The sequence below is a fragment of the Scomber japonicus genome, chromosome 17 (genome assembly GCF_027409825.1).
Source record: "Scomber japonicus isolate fScoJap1 chromosome 17, fScoJap1.pri, whole genome shotgun sequence".
Classification (NCBI taxonomy): domain Eukaryota; kingdom Metazoa; phylum Chordata; class Actinopteri; order Scombriformes; family Scombridae; genus Scomber; species Scomber japonicus.
The window spans coordinates 28647899-28663868 of record NC_070594.1 but is presented as its reverse complement, the minus strand read 5'-3'; the positions used below and the strand labels follow the sequence as shown (position 1 = coordinate 28663868).

The following is a 15970-nucleotide window of genomic DNA, read 5'->3' as shown; positions in this document are numbered from 1 at the left end:
TGATTGTACTGGTGATTGTATAGCAATACAAGTGTAACCGTCCCCCAACCCCTGTATGATCAACATACAGGTTACCATGCCAACAAATTCATGTAAGTGATGGAACGAGATTCAAATGCTTTGGCGGGGAAAACGAGGGGGGTCACTGGAAGAACTACCCTACAGTCACAACCTAATAAATAGAACATGATATCAGGACAAAGGTTTGAGGTCATGTGACTTACATAGCCACTGTCCTCAAGAAGTTGGGAGAGTATGTGCAATGTAAGGCATTCAATGTTGTAACATGCTTTTTTTGTTTGTTCACATTACAAAAAAAAAGAAAGAAATGGAGGGAAAATAAGGGTCAGTGTAAAATCGACATATGGCAAAGTCTTCATGGTTTGGTTCGGTAACGGAACAGGCTAGGAAAAAAGAAGGCCGCAGTTCTGGATAGTGGATTGTGGATTGTGGGTTTGGAGGAGCCTTTGAAACAGTATTTGTCAGACGTTGATGACAAAACTTCAACAAAGTTAACCCCAACAAACTGAGAAGCAGCTAGATTTATCGGTTTCTGTCACAGGCCCCCTAGATGTCACTAGAGGGACTCATCACCAAAAGCCCTCTAATAGTAGATTCCTCAGTGGGATAAGAAGCAAAAAAAAAAAAAAAAACAGAATAAGATTGTTGGTTTATTAAGTAAATATACTTTTGTATATATGACACACTACTGTATAACCATAAAGAAAGTTCCAGCATTTCAATTTAGAGCCAGAAGCAGGAAGTGGAAGTACTTTGACCCACTGCTGTCTTTTCTCAATTTTCAACTTTTTTGGTAAATGTAATGATGTGATTAGATTAGGTGTTTCAAAAACGTTAGGAAAAAAGTCTGTAGGTGACATTTTTGTCAGGATTTCAAAGCATTTGATATTCAGCAAAGGTTTGAATGCTTGTATGTATAGTCTTTCACTTAGCTGCTAAAATGATCAGGCAAAAAAAAAATTCTCTGCTCTTTTTTTAATTTAATTTTCTCTTAAAGATTTTATCCTGGTCTCTCTCAGAGTCCCTGTAGGATAATATACTGTAATCTTGTCATAGTGTTGCCAAGACCAGATGATAACTATACAAATAGAAGCAAAACACTCTTGAAGTGTCTCTAAAGTGGCTTCTGGAAGAATGTTTCAATAATTAATAACCTCTTCCTTCCTGAGTCACAGCTTGGTGACTTTTCTAGCTTACAGCTGTTCTGTCAATACTCATTAGTATCATAACTTAATATTAAATTATTTCATTCATAAGTTTTTTTCATTAATTTCAGTAGCCAGGTTATTCAGAGAAATCAGGGAACATAGGCAACTGGGTAACAAGTTACTGATTTGAGATGTATTAGTTATAGATAGAATACTATGCTTTCTGGCTTTTGTTTGTATGTGTGTGTGTGTGTGTGTGTGTGTGTGTGTGTGTGTGTGTGTGTGTGTGCGCTTCGGAGCTGACAGATTCAGAAGTGAGAGGTGAAGACAGGCAGAGTAATGTGCCTGATCTTAGACTTTTACAGGCTACTTTGTGTTAGTTGATCTTTGGATGGAATTATTTTAAATATGAGAATGGGTCGCTCCATGTAACGGCCTCTGCTTTCATTCAGTAATTCTGCTGTTAACCGTCCCTGTTTGCAGTCTTTTGTCACGTGCATGCATACATGTAAAAAGCCAATTAGCACACTGGTAACATGTATACATAGCCGAGATATATAGCAGAGAAATCTAACTGGGGAAAAAAGGCTTCCTTCATCCCACACCCTGTTTGCAGTTCTCCATGACACGACAGTTAAGAAATCAGCTGACTTCAGGAGAAAGCTCACTGTAACCCGGTTACTTCAGTGCATGTAAACGGACTGATTACCACATGCCCAGGCTGAACCCCTGAAATCCCAACACGCAAAGAATACCAAGAGAAAAAAGGGAAAAAAAGGGGCATTGTTTCTGCACGTCATAGAATTCTTTGACTCAGTTCTTTGAAAGGGATTTCTTTCACCAATCCTCTTGCTTTCTCTTCTAATAGCTGAGACTCTAGGAGGAGAAGTCAGTGTCGGGGGGTTTCGAAGAGGTTTCCTCTGAAGGTGTCTCATGGGAGATGCCGGTATCGCCGTTCTCTGGCCCGTTGCTCAGTGTCATCTTCTCCAGAGCTGCAGGTTAGACACAGATACAGATGTATAAGAAATCAACTCCCTCCCAAACCTTGAGGGGGCAGTCCACCTTTTTTCTAGCAGACCACCATGGTCTCAGATTTGGAGGAACTGACTCTCATCCCAACTTCTTCACACACACACACACACACACACACACACACACACACACACATATGTTACATGTCAGCTAATGAACAAAGAATTCTCTGTAGTACCAGTGTGTCATTGCTGCAAAATGAGTTTTTAAAAAGGCTTTAACCGAGCAGCAACTTTAAAACATCCATCATTGCCTCTCTGTCTATTCATGGATCATTAGTTAAATGTGGGGTATCCAACTATGGGTTTTTTATCTCCCAAACACAAGATATCCACATACAGCTAAAGCTTAATATTACCTTTTAAATACATTGAAGACTTTGGATTTTGTCGCGGATCACTCACACTGTAAGGAGGATCATCTAACAGTCAATATGAACAGAATGAATGATGAAAGCTAGAAAAACCTGTTTCAGTGTTTTTAAGACAGACTTGAAAAATGGTGAACCTATCCTTTAAATTTTCCATGTAAGGAGAAGTTTAGTATGAATGTGTGAGCACTTGAACATTTTTCGAAAACTTACCCTGCAGTGATGCTGAATTGTCACTAGGTGGTGCTGAATTACCATCCTCCAGTTCATCCAGGTAGAGTCGGTAGCGATGTCCGCTGTCATCTTCATACTCCACATTCTCATCATCGCTGTCCACCTCTGGAGCCACGTACACCACCTCGAACTCTATCTGCCCTCCCTGATACCCAGAATGAACACTGTGAGAAAAACAGAGGAACAGCGCGGTGTGCAGTGTGTGTGTGTATGTGTGTGCACACCTGTGTTACCTGCTGAGACAGAATGGTGACCGCCTCCTTGTGTTTGGCATCACGCAAATTGATGCTATTGACGGCAAGAATGGCGTCTCCGACATGCAGACCTCCACATCTGTCCGCGGGCTGGCTGGGATGGATCTCCGAAATTAGAATCGGAACGCCGTGCTCCTTCCCACCCTAACAAGAGGACAGGCATATAGAAGTTTATAATGTAAAATGTCTAATTTAAACAAGAAACTATATCAGATTGTATCGTAATGCATTGAATCGTATTGAATCAAATCACACTGAAACGTTCCATTTTTAAAAGCTCATCTCTACTTCAACAGTTCTGCTTAATTTCCAAAAGTGCCTTCAGACAATGAAAGGCAGGGAGCAGCTCCCCCACTACTGGCTACCTTCAAATCTACCCAAGACCCATCATCAACTATAATAGCAGTGGAAAATACTGCTGTCCATAACAGTGGCAGTGACCCTTCTCCCAGTGGATGCCATCATGTGTACACCGAAAACAAGGAATTGGCTTTCTGAAAGCACTTTTAATTAGGGCTGTCAAACAATTAATTTTTAAAATCGAGATTAATCGCAGAATTTCCATAGTTAATTGCGATTAATCACGTTTTGAATTGCATGTTTAAAATCCTGTTATTTTACATTTCAAGGCAGTTTTAAGCCCATAATGTAAAGCATTTCTTACCAGAGTGTCTTAACTGGGAATCTGGGAAAAATGTTGAAACATGGTCTATTTCTTATGACTGCAAGATACGATATGATACGATACCATACGACACGATACGACACGATACGATACGATACGTTTTATTGTCCCTGTAAAGAAGTTTGTCTTCTTCTGAAATGTTACTGTCAATTCTTGTATGTCTGAACTCTTGGACATGGAACATTTACTGTTTTATTGTTAAATTTAGCAACTAAAGTATTATAGTATATATAGTATATATAATGCAAATACAGTTTGAGTTCAACTTTTATTCCCTGCTGCTTGAACATTGTTCAATTTGATGCGAGCAGTCTGTAGGCTGCTTCAAACACATCACTTACTGTAATGGAGATTCCCAAGCCCTCGTGGTCATCTTTGACTAGCACCACCTTTCTGATAGGGCCTACTCCCTGGGTTTTCTTCAACATGTCCGAGTTCTACAATTACATTAACACATCCAACATTTTAAAACACATTTAAAAGGTTAAACTATATCAAAAGTTTGAAGTGCTTTGTGTCTTTACGCATACATGTCCAACAGGTGAGGGGAGAGGTTTCTTGGGATCATTGCGACCCCTACATGCTCTGATGACAGTCTTGTGGCGATGAAGGTGAATCTCTGCCTCCAGTTGGTTCCACAGCTTGTCATGTGCTGGCCCTTTCATGTCACGACCCAGTAACTGGATCTGCTGCACTCTGGAAGACAAAACAAAACATACTGCTGTCAATGCAAAATTCAGCCTGTCTATCCACTTTCTTGCAGAACAAGAACTTCAAATACTTTATTGTCAACATTTTGCATGCAGGGAATGAATCAGTGCACAGTTGCAAGCTACATTTAATGAATATTCCACGTTTAATTTGATGGGCTACTTTGGGCTGCCATTCAAATACAGTGGAGGAGGGGGTAGAGTAAAATACGAACAAAATCGGTAATCCATTTTCATCAATATTTCCTCCATGTAATTACACAACAGTCCAGTGCAGGCACCCGAGACTTATCTATTATATAATAGCTTGTTTGGTTTGTCTGTGTTTTGGAGGACAAAGAGAGATAGAGAGAGAGAGATAATACCTCAACCAAGTAGACCTAGACTAACACAATAAATTGTCACTGGTTATTGTTTAATGTATTGTCAATAATGTCATGTGTAGCGTTCTAACTCATTATCTTCTTGGCACACAGACATGTTGGGAGTTGTAGTTCATTACCTGCCAGCCAGTTCCTTGTCCAAGTATTTGGCAGCCAGTCTGGCTCCATACACTTCAGCCTGAAGAACTGCCATGTGCCTGCGGAGGGCCTCATTTTCCTTTTTATATAGTCTCACTTCTGCCTCTAGCCTCGCTTCTGCTAATTTTTCTTTCTTGCTGGCCTCGAGCTCCTGTTCCTAGAACAAGCATATCACACGTGAACACCACATACAACACAACAAGCACCATAAACACAGAAAGAATAATACTAATACTAATTATAACAATGATGATAACTTTATCAATATAGCACCTTTGAAAACAAAGTTACAAAGTGCTTTCCAATAAAAAGTAATAATGCAACTAAAAGATCCAAAGCAAAAATATCGACAATATACAAACAATTAAATAATACAACAAATACCAACAGTTAAGAAAAAGTCATATGATAAAAGTGAGTCTTAAGAAGAGATTTTCAAGATGACACTGAATTTTCTTGCCAGAGATCTCCAAGCAAGGAGTTCCACAGCTGAGGGTCCTGAACAGCAAATGCCTGGTCCCCTCTAGTGACATGTTGAGATATAGGAACCATCAGTAGAACCCTGCTGGAGGATCTCAGACAGCCATCAGGCTCATAAGGACTTAGCAGTTCACAAATATAAGCGGGAACCTGGGAGCCAAAGCTTAAAATCAATTCTGAAACTCACAGGTAACCAGTGAAGGGCAGTAACGATTGGTGTAATGTGGTCACTTCCCTTAGTACTTAGTAAAAACCCTGGCTGCAGCATTTTGAACCAACTGCAGTCTAAAGATGTTTGGCCTGCTGATGCTAGAATCAAGTCTGGAAGTGATGAAAGTATGGATGACCTTTTCTAAATGTGCAGACTAAAGAAATGACCTAATTTTTTTTGGTCTAAATTGGGCAAAGCAGGATTGCAGGACTTTAGTCACCTGGGCATCAAAAGACAGGACAGAGACAAAAATAACACCTAGGTTACAGACCTCTTTGTGAATGTCATTAGATAAAGCACCCAGGCTAGAGGAGAGATTGTTAACACTGCTAGTGCTGGGCCCAGAGGGGGTGATTATAATGACTTCTGTTTTGGAGTCATTCAGATTCAAGAAATTCTTAAGCATCATATTTTGAATTTCTGAGGCAGTACATAACACATGAAATATCAGTGGTACCAGGCTTTAATGGGACATACAACTGGATATCATCTGCGTAGCAACATACAATTGGGTGTATGTAAATGGACAAGAGAAAATCATACTAAACTCTGACAAGTGAATACAACATCAGTTAGTGGAAGTAGTTGAATGATTTTCCTGCATTTAAATGTATTAAGTTCAAGGAGGTAAATCCTTCAGAAAATTAAGAAAAAAATGGATGTACTGCAGCTGAAAAACTGATTTGAAGTATCAGCATTTAGCATTAACAGTTGTGTGTTAATATATATATACATACATATATACATACATACAACCCCATTTCCAATGAAGTTGGGACGCGTTGTTTGAAACATAAATAAAAACAGAATACAATGATTTGCAAATCCTTTTCAACCTATATTCAATTGAATACACTACAAAGACAAGATATTTAATGTTCAAACTGATAAACTGTGTTGTTTTTTTCAAATATTCACTCATTTTGAATTTGATGCCTGCAACATGTTCCAAAAAAGGTGGGACAGGGGCAACAAAAGACTGGGAAAGTTGAGAAATGCTAAAAAAAAAACATCTGTTTGGAACATTCCACAGGTGAACAGGTTAATTGGAAACAGGTGAGTGTCATGATTGGGTATAAAAGGAGCATCCCCGAAAGACTCAGTCATTCACAAGCAAGGATGGGGCGAGGTTCACCACTTTGTGAACAACTGCGTGAGCAAATAGCCCAACAGTTTAAGAACAACGTTTCTCAACGTGCAATTGCAAGGAATTTAGGGATTTCATCATCTACGGTCCATAATATTATCAAAAGATTCAGAGAATCTGGAGAAATCTCTGCATGTAAGCGGCAAGGCCGAAAACCAACACTGAATGCCCGTGACCTTCGATCCCTCAGGCGGCACCCTGTTGAGCAACTGAAGTTGTACATCAAGCAAGAATGGGAAAGAATTCCACCTACAAAGCTTCAACAATTAGTGTCCTCCTTCCCAAACGCTTATTGAGTGTTGTTAAAAGGAAAGGTGATGTAACACAGTGGTAAACATGTCCCTGTCCCACCTTTTTTGGAACGTGTTGCAGGCATCAAATTCAAAATGAGTGAATATTTGCAAAAAAACAATAAAGTTTATCAGTTTGAACATTAAATATCTTGTCTTTGTAATGTATTCAATTGAATAAAGGTTGAAAAGGATTTGCAAATCATTTTATTCTGTTTTTATTTATGTTTTACACAACGTCCCAACTTCATTGGAATTGGGGTTGTATTGATATCGAGAGAGAGAGAGAGAGGGAGATAGATAGATAGATAGATATATCTCTCTCTCTCAAATATATATATAGGCCTATCACAGATATGTCAGTATGGCAGTATTTGTTGTCCGTTATGCAACAAAGTTATATAGGCAGCATTTTATGCATATTTGATTAATTCATTTACTTAATTCAAGTTTAATATATATGTACATATGTTTTTTGTTGCATGTGTTTTATTATTTATAGGAATATATAATTATTCTATTCCCAGTGAAGTTCACTGATGTCTGATATCCTGCTTCCATTTCTTTTTCACAAGTGTTTAATAACCACATCGCAAAAAATATCTTCTTATGTAATTAATATTTTTAATTTTATTTAGGAAAGATGAATCACAATTATTATTTTTTGCAGCAGAAAGGCTCAAATCCTTTTACAAAAACAATACAGCTCATTTCCCACTTCCGGCTGGCAGCCTGAGCATGAACTCCACATGCTTTCCTCCTTCAACATACATATAACAAATATATTTAATGTTTCAGCCTCATTTACCATCTGTAATTTAATTAAATTATTGTTTTATTCTTGTTGTATTTAATGTTCCTTATTCCACATTTTGTGGTGCAAAGGCCCTATTGTATTCACTGTTGCTCCTGTAACTGTGCAGGCCTGGTGGGACCAGAAAGAACCCCCACCAGGCCAAAATCATCATCTTCTTGAAGCCAAAAATAACAGAAAATATCCATTAATCCAGAAATCAATAGCTTTTGGGAGCCTTTCCACAGCTCTGTTCAGAAACGTGAGTCACCCTCTATGTGGTTGCCTGGGAAACCCTTGGTAGCTCCTCGATGGAATACAGCAGTGTATAATGTGTGTGGTTGAGTGAGTGAGAGCAGCAGAAAAATGATGGTGAAGAGGAGGAGAGGGTTGGCAGTAAGATGTCAGTCTGACAGTAAAAACACAGAGACAACAGTGTGTCAGTTAATAAATGCTGCAGCCTCTCAAGACAAACAAAAAGCTCATCTGTTGTTCCTCCAGTTGCTGGAACTGGGTTGGCTCACTTAAGGTGGACTGAGCTTTAAAGTGGACCTACTCCCATTTTTAATGTCAACCTCACCTACTCCTAAACAAGAATCGTTCCCAAGTTTTGTTTAGAGCCAAAACTTTTTTTTTACATTTTTGAGGTGTTAGGAATGCTTGATAAACTCCCAAATTTGAATTTTTGCACCTCACTTCAAAATGAGGTGATGAAAAAATAAAGTGATAACTGAACTCCAAATCATCAGTTCTGGTCTGAAGACATTAAGACATCAGCACCACCTAGTCAAGTGTAGCTATTTGTTTTTTTAAATCCTGCTTTTTTCAATCGCAAAATACACCCAAACACAAACTTACCCTCTCCCCCAATGTTGGTACAGGCTTTGGTGGAAAAGCAGCAAAGAAAGGGAAGAAGAAGAGAAAGAAGTCACAGATTAGAGAAATAATAATTTCAAGCAACAGAGAAGGTGAGTAAGCAGGTTTTAGAGCATTCAATACATTTGTCAGGTATACAGCATTGTAAAGCAATAAGCACATCAGTTTTGAAAACAGTAACTGAAAGCAGTAGGACCAAAGAGAAAGCTGGAGTAGGAAGCACCTAAAATAATATGAAACTTTTTGTCTTTTTAGTACTGTATCAGTTGTTCCCAAACCTTTTTGGAGCACTTGTAATGAGAGCACATTCCTTCCCTAAAGGCTTCAAGTCCTTTAGCCTGTTGACAACATCTAAAGATAAACCAGCAACCGCTTCTACACTGGCCCTGAAACAGTCACTTCATGCAAATAACTGCAAACTGTGTACGAATGAGACTTAAATTTGATCCTGTTCCTTTCAGTAAATATCACAGAGCTGTATCACATCAACACTGCAGAGGGGAAGAAAACTGCTGAGATTAAATAGCAGCCAGAGTTCACGTAGCTCTGCAGTGATCATGTTATAAATGATGACTGATGATGATGGTGGCCGCAAACCCTCTCTGAGAAGCAATATTTGGATTTGTTGACATATAGTTTGTGTTTTCCATACAACAGGGCTCTTTGTGATAGATGAACCTAAACTCCTAAATCACTTGTATGTATTATTTAGTTCTTCGTTCTTTTTTAATGACCATGGCAGCTCCTCTTACTTACCAGTCTGTCTTTGATAGAGTCAGAGTCCTCAGCCTGGCCTTGCTTGGCATGAAGCTGCAGCTGGAGAGCATGAAGCTGTAGAAGCTGGTCATGGACCTCTCTCTCAAACACCACCCGTTCAGACTGAGCATCCGTAAGCTCAGAACGCAGGTCCACCAGCTGAGCCTGGAGTGGACAAGTGGATGAACAGAGGAGGGGAGAGTATGGAAGAAGGGGGGGTACATGGGAAGGAAACCAGACGTAGATATGTTAGGTCAGAGTCAACTGTTCTGGCTTTAGAGAATTTTAACGATCCTATTTAAATGATGTTCCTCTGTGGAGCATGAAGCGACTTTGAAAACGACTTTTTAAATTTATTTTGTTGGAAGCATGTTGATAAATACTTCTTATCCACTTATCCTGAACATTAAAAGGGCAACAACTCCATGGAATTTTTTACAACTTTATGCTGCAGTGTCCATCAACATGACTGCCACAGGGAACAAAACGAGGCACACTGTAACTTTATTCTTTGGATAGCATTAAATCGTAAAATGGCACCATCTAGTGGCAACCGTGCAGCAACCGCTACAGCACAGTTACACCAAAAGTCCCCGGTCCTCTAAGATTACTGGTTAATATCATTTTAATGTATGAAATTATTCATGCAAATTAATCAATAATTGATTAAGCACTGACCATTGGTAAATTATAGTAGTAATTGTTTACTTTGATAGTCTCCATGTGAGGCATTTAGGTGACTTCTGAAATTTGTGGCTACAGAAAATAACTTGGATTGCATTATCTAATTATACTCATGCATATTTTGATGCTGAAAAAAGATTTCATAATTATTTACTATACTATTTTGAAAGCTCAACCTCAGATTCATGAAATGTGCCGTTTGGAAAGTGTTTATCATGTTCTGACTATAAAGAACAGTAGAACAGTTCATCACAATGAACCATCTGGTTCTGGAAGAATACAGTACAGAATACATAAAGTTCATTCCAATCAACTATTTACCTTTCCACTTTTATATAGAGGATACATCAAACGCACTAACCTATGACTTTAAAATAATGTAATTTAGTGTTGTATTGGTGTTTGTGATGGCTGGGTTTAATAAATTATGAAACAGTGATTCCAGTGAACAGCATTTATACACATTTTCTCAGCATATCACTCATTAAATATTCATTGTTCTATGTATGGTTAAAATGGCTGCTGCTGAAAGAATTGACAGTTTGTTTTGTTTCTCTCCTCAGACGCTATGAAAAGATGAAGAGTTGACAACGCAACCCTCAATAGAGATGTGCCTCGTCTGACCTCTTAAAGCATGCTCCAGGAGGAGCGGGGGAGGTAGTGGCAGCACGATGCAATCCGGATCCTTTATGGTTATAGTTCTGTGAATTGTTCTATATGCAGCAAACTTAAAGAAGCAGCACAGTTATATTAAATCAGTCATAAATACTTTACAGTGGAGTGTTCAGCTTCAGATGTATAGTTTCATTTGTTAGAAGTGTTTTAGTGCATCCTCTCTGAGCAAAGCCAAGTCTCAGTATGTCTCTGGAAGCAGACGTTAAATAACCGTCTATGGAGGATTTTTTTAAACTTAACTGATTGTACTTGTGCCATGTGTGTAAACCACACTATTTTTACCCTAACCATTTCCTCTTGGTGCATTGGATTTGTGTAAACATGTAAACATTGAGGGCTATGAAATTCTTTATCCACTCTCATATACCATCTATACTATACTATAAAACTAACATCTGTTCAAGTTGCATTTTGTCTGTGTACTTCAAACCCTAGACTTTCTTTGCAATGTTGAAATGTTTGCTGGGTTAATCATTACTTTTCGTAAGATCAGTTATATCACTCTTCAAATTTACATAGGAGTCATCATTTAGCTGTTCTTTTATTTTTATTCTTAAAAAAGGACCAGTGTGTCAGATAATAGTTGGCTGAAATGGAATATAATATTCATAAGTATGTTTTGGTAAGTGTATAACCACATGAAAATGAGAAGTGGTGTTTTTGTAAATTTATAGTCAAACTCCCATGCAGGAAGTGTTGGTGTGGTTGTGAGGTTTGTCCTGTTTAAACTGCAGTATGTTTGCTTTGTCAATGAAGCATCTGTTCATTATATACACCTCTGACTTAAACACCGGGACGTGCCAGCTGTAGAAGTTCTCAGATGACCCCTCCATTGTTGGCTGCATCACGAACAATAAGGAAGAAGTGTACAAAGACCTAGTTGAGAACTTTGTAGGATGGTTCGATAGGAACCGCCCACAGGTCAACACCAGGAAAAACCACGGAGTTGGTGGTGGAGTTTCGGTAAATGGGGGGGTGGAGATAGTGGACACCTACAAGTTCTTCGAATGCAACTGCAAAACAAGCTGGACTGGTCAAAGAACGCTGAGGTCTTCTACAGGAAAGGACAGAACAGAACAGGCTGTTCAAAATGTCATTTTTTGAAGGGGGGGGGGGGGGGGGGTGTGACCTTTAATTTCTGGCATTCCGTGTGCTGCAGTATTAAAATACCAATGTCAACCAAAACATTGCTGATATTATCTGATGTTCTGTGCAATGCGAGGTCATTCCACTAAACTTTAGTTTTCCGGGAAAGGGATTCTTAGAAATAGATCCTTCTTTTCGCCATGGAGACACACATCACTCTAGCTGTTGCAGTGGTGTATTTAAGGAGGAAAAAAGGCGTTGCTCTGTTTGCCTGTGGGTGCATCACACCCTCCAGACCTAGGACAGATCATGATGTCACCTATCTGCCTGACATAAACATCCTATTTCATCACTTGTGTGAGAGGTGGGTATTAAACTTGAAGCAAAAAGACAAGCTAGTGCATGACAATTATCCAAATACTGACCCAGATGCACCAGCAGCAGACTGCAGAGCTCTATAATTATGGAGTAAGTGCCCTTGTTCTAGTTAGTGAACTAGCAGATTCTATCTGCTGAGATGAGGAGAGCAGCAGGTGTAGGTTGACCTGAGGAGCGGGGGGGGGGGGGGGGGGGGGTCTAGCACACCTACTTTTGTACGATGTATGATGCAAAGAGTAAAACAGTCACACTACCAATTAAACCACAATTTATACGTGTGTTGTTCTATTCGTGTATTTGTGTGATGTGGGATTTGAGCAATATACTTTTATTCTGTAGATTAGATTCTGTACTTTTAATGTCCAATGCTGTGCAATATTAGTATTTCATGTATAATACCAATTTCAATTGAACTGTGCAATATACATATAATATATATTTTTTTCCTTCATATTAATTTGTGCAATTTACCACTACCAATATTACAGCTGTGCTTTTTAAAAAATTATATATTTCTATTATTATTGTTATTGTCTTTCGTACTTAGTTATTGTTCTTTATTCTTTCTTATTGATGCTCTTCTATTTTTTACTGTCCACTTGCTGCTGTAATACTTCAAATTTCCCCATTGTGGGACTAATAAAGGAATATCTTATCTTTATATCATATATACTACAATTGTTTCTATTCGTCATACTTCATTTTTGGTAGTTGTGACTGTATATAAGTTTGGTATTTATGGTTGTTATCTATCTATCTATCTATCTATCTATCTATCTATCTATCTATCTATCCATCTGGGGGGTGGGGGGCCGAAAATGGGGTTAGCCCAGGCCGCAGTACAAGCTAGAACCGCCACTAAATACACGCACTGTCTGTAAACTAATGATTGATTCACTTTGCTGAGGTTTAATAATATCAGTGCTATAGATGGTGTGTACCAGCTCCATGTGATCCATTAATAACACACACAGTATAAATAACATCATCCATGACTGACAGCCTGCTGTAAACCAACAACACTGACAATCACAGTGTGTGTGTGTGTGTGTGTGTGTGTGTGTGTGTGTGTGTGTGTGTGGACCAAACCCTGTGAATCACACACTAAAAGAGTGACTGACCTCTAGTTTATGGTTGAGTTGGAACACCGTCTGGGTTTTGTGACACAGCTGAGCAAAACAGGAGCTCAGGCTGGTCATCTTCTGCCGACCCTCGTACGTTATATCGACCTGATCGGGATCTATTTCTCCAAACAGTAGATCCACATCCACGAAGGCCTTGTCAAACTCCTTCTCCAGTACTTCCAACCAGCGGAACATAGACATACCGGGACCGAGGCCCGAGCCCTGGCCCGCCGGGGAGCATCCAGCCGAAGCGGACATGGCTAGAGCACAGCTGAGCCTGACGTAGACGTAAATGAAGCTTCTTCTCTGTCGATCGCTGTCAGATATCACAGCTGGGGTTAATATATTAAACGCCCGATGATTGGATTACACATCCGATCAGAGAGAAGACTTCTGGTAAATGATGTTTCCCAATTCAAGTGAAAAGCAGTGCCACACCAGGAAGTCCCACATCAGATTCACAATTACTAGTCTGCCTCATTCTAGTCAAAAGCAATCGACAGCAGAGCGAACACATCGTATGATCCCTAGTGTTTTCATTCTGGCTTCTATTAACCAGCCTTATTCATATTTCCTTTTACATAAAAAATAATGCATACAAGACCCTCCCCTAATAACTCAAAACAATACAATTATGGGAGACACATTTTTAGCCTTTTTTAGTTTTTTAAAAATTTTAATTTAAATGTTTTTTGTCATATCCCTATCTTTTTGAGCTGCTGTAACGATTAATTTTCCCCACTGTGGGATCAATAAATGTATCTGTATCTTTAAATGTATCTTTACTTTTATGACTAAAAGAAAGCTGCAGACAAAGTGGCAAACATAGAGAAAGACATCTACCTCCACAACTGACAGGAAGTCATGTGACATTCGCAGCGGAAGTTCATGTTCTTCGTGCGCTTAATCCCCATAAAGTAGTTACATGTAACGGCGTTACTTGATTTAATTACAAAATAAATGTAAGTGTAATCTGTTACATTTACTGATGATTATAAAGGAGGTTACATGTGAAGTCACACCTTTAACATTTTACTCATTTTTTAATATTTAACATGTTACTGAATACATATACTGCTGTTTTTAATTCTTTGAAATCAATATTTCTTTATATTTTGTAAATAAATCATGACATGGGTTTATTTGGCTTGAATGGAGTCACAGTACCAATTAAGCTCATGACAGACTTTTTGACTTTTTTTCATCTTCCAAACTCTACATGAACTAATGAATACATTTTACAATGAGAGATAAATGTTGCTTTATAAGAAATGATCTCTCTTATAAATCATGTCAGTATCCATGAAAAACAGATTAACTTACATTTTGGTGCTTAATGGTAACATTTACCCTAACAGCTGAAAACATCCAGGTCATCAAATGTAATAAGTTACATTACTTTGATGAAGTAATTAAAATAGGTACATTACTTATATTTTAAATAGAGTAACTAATCTGTAACTTACATTTCCAACGTAACCTTTCCGACCCTGACAGCAAAGTAGCTAACTGATTTAAAACATAATTTCATAACATCAAATATCTTTTTAGTCAACTGACTCTTTTAAAGATTTCATGCAGTATGTAAAACTGAGAGGTTAGCAATTGAGGGTTTTAAAAAATGTCCAAGTTAATTCACCAAGATGTCTGCGTCTATGTCCGCCATTTTATCTGTAGTTGGGTTCTTCTCTCTACTATCTTTTTAGGAAGTGTCCTAAGCTAAGAATTTCCAGGATAAGGTGTCGAGACAGAGCTATTCTGTGAGGGGACAGATGTTCTATGAAAGCTTGATGAGAATAAAATGATTTATTTAACAGGGAACATGCAGCTTTGCAACACTGCTGAATCAAACTTTGATCGTGCCCATGTGAGCAACTAAATCTACGTTACTGTTTTCTAGTTTATGTATTCTTAATATTCAGCTCGCTTTCCTCACACAGAAAATGTATATGAACATCATGTTCCTGATGAATCCCGACAGGTCAAACATTTTATGCTTAACCGTGCATCCTTTTCTCCTCATGTAGAGAATAGCGGTTAACAGCTGTAGTTAAATGGGAATTGAACATTGGAAGAGAAGGTTGTCCTGTCCAAAAATCACCATTGGTTAAAAGCTAGGTGTTTATGAAGCATTTCAGAGTAGAAAATAGCTTCCATGTCAATTGACTCAGTGGTTGAAAATCTAATAGTCCACAGAGGACACACCTCTTATCATTGGATACTGTGTACTTGTTGGATACTGTGTACTTAGACATAAAACACTACGCAGATGTTATTGCACAGGCAACGCATAAAGCCATACAGCTCAGTGCTTCAGTTGAAGTAATGAAAGATCTGCTAACTTGTGCCAGTCCACTTTTATTAGATTTTTTTGCGACTGTCTTTACATCAGTGCACTCCTCCTGTGACTTGTACAATGCTTCAATATTTGTTTCAATTGCCTTTTTATCAAATAGGGTACACTATTGTGTCAATTGCTAACATAGTAGGGGGTT

The 15970-nt window shown here is 38.5% G+C and overlaps 1 protein-coding gene across 1 annotated transcript; it reads right to left on the bottom strand.

Moving 5' to 3' along the window:
- Window positions 1-1526: 1526 nt before the first annotated feature.
- Window positions 1527-14075, bottom strand: gopc (golgi-associated PDZ and coiled-coil motif containing). The gene is made up of 8 exons (XM_053337361.1): window positions 13473-14075; window positions 9529-9693; window positions 4957-5132; window positions 4275-4440; window positions 4086-4181; window positions 3039-3203; window positions 2785-2950; window positions 1527-2161 (listed from the first exon to the last, which is right to left on the bottom strand). The coding sequence occupies exons 1-8, from the start codon at window positions 13731-13733 to the stop codon at window positions 2046-2048; spliced, it is 1311 nt and encodes a 436-aa protein (XP_053193336.1). The 5' UTR covers window positions 13734-14075; the 3' UTR covers window positions 1527-2045.
- Between the last annotated feature and the right edge of the window lie 1895 nt (window positions 14076-15970).

What these genes read in the sequence shown, in the direction of transcription:
- gopc (XM_053337361.1), bottom strand. Translation starts at nt 13,733, where the DNA reads ATGTCCGCTTCGGCTGGATGCTCCCCGGCGGGCCAGGGCTCGGGCCTC. An exon ending in AACTCAACCATAAACTAGAG is followed by an intron (nt 9,694 to 13,472) that starts GTCAGTCACTCT and finishes TGTCCACTCCAG; the next exon opens with GCTCAGCTGGTGGACCTGCG. An exon ending in TCACCATTCTGTCTCAGCAG is followed by an intron (nt 2,951 to 3,038) that starts GTAACACAGGTG and finishes TCTGGGTATCAG; the next exon opens with GGAGGGCAGATAGAGTTCGA.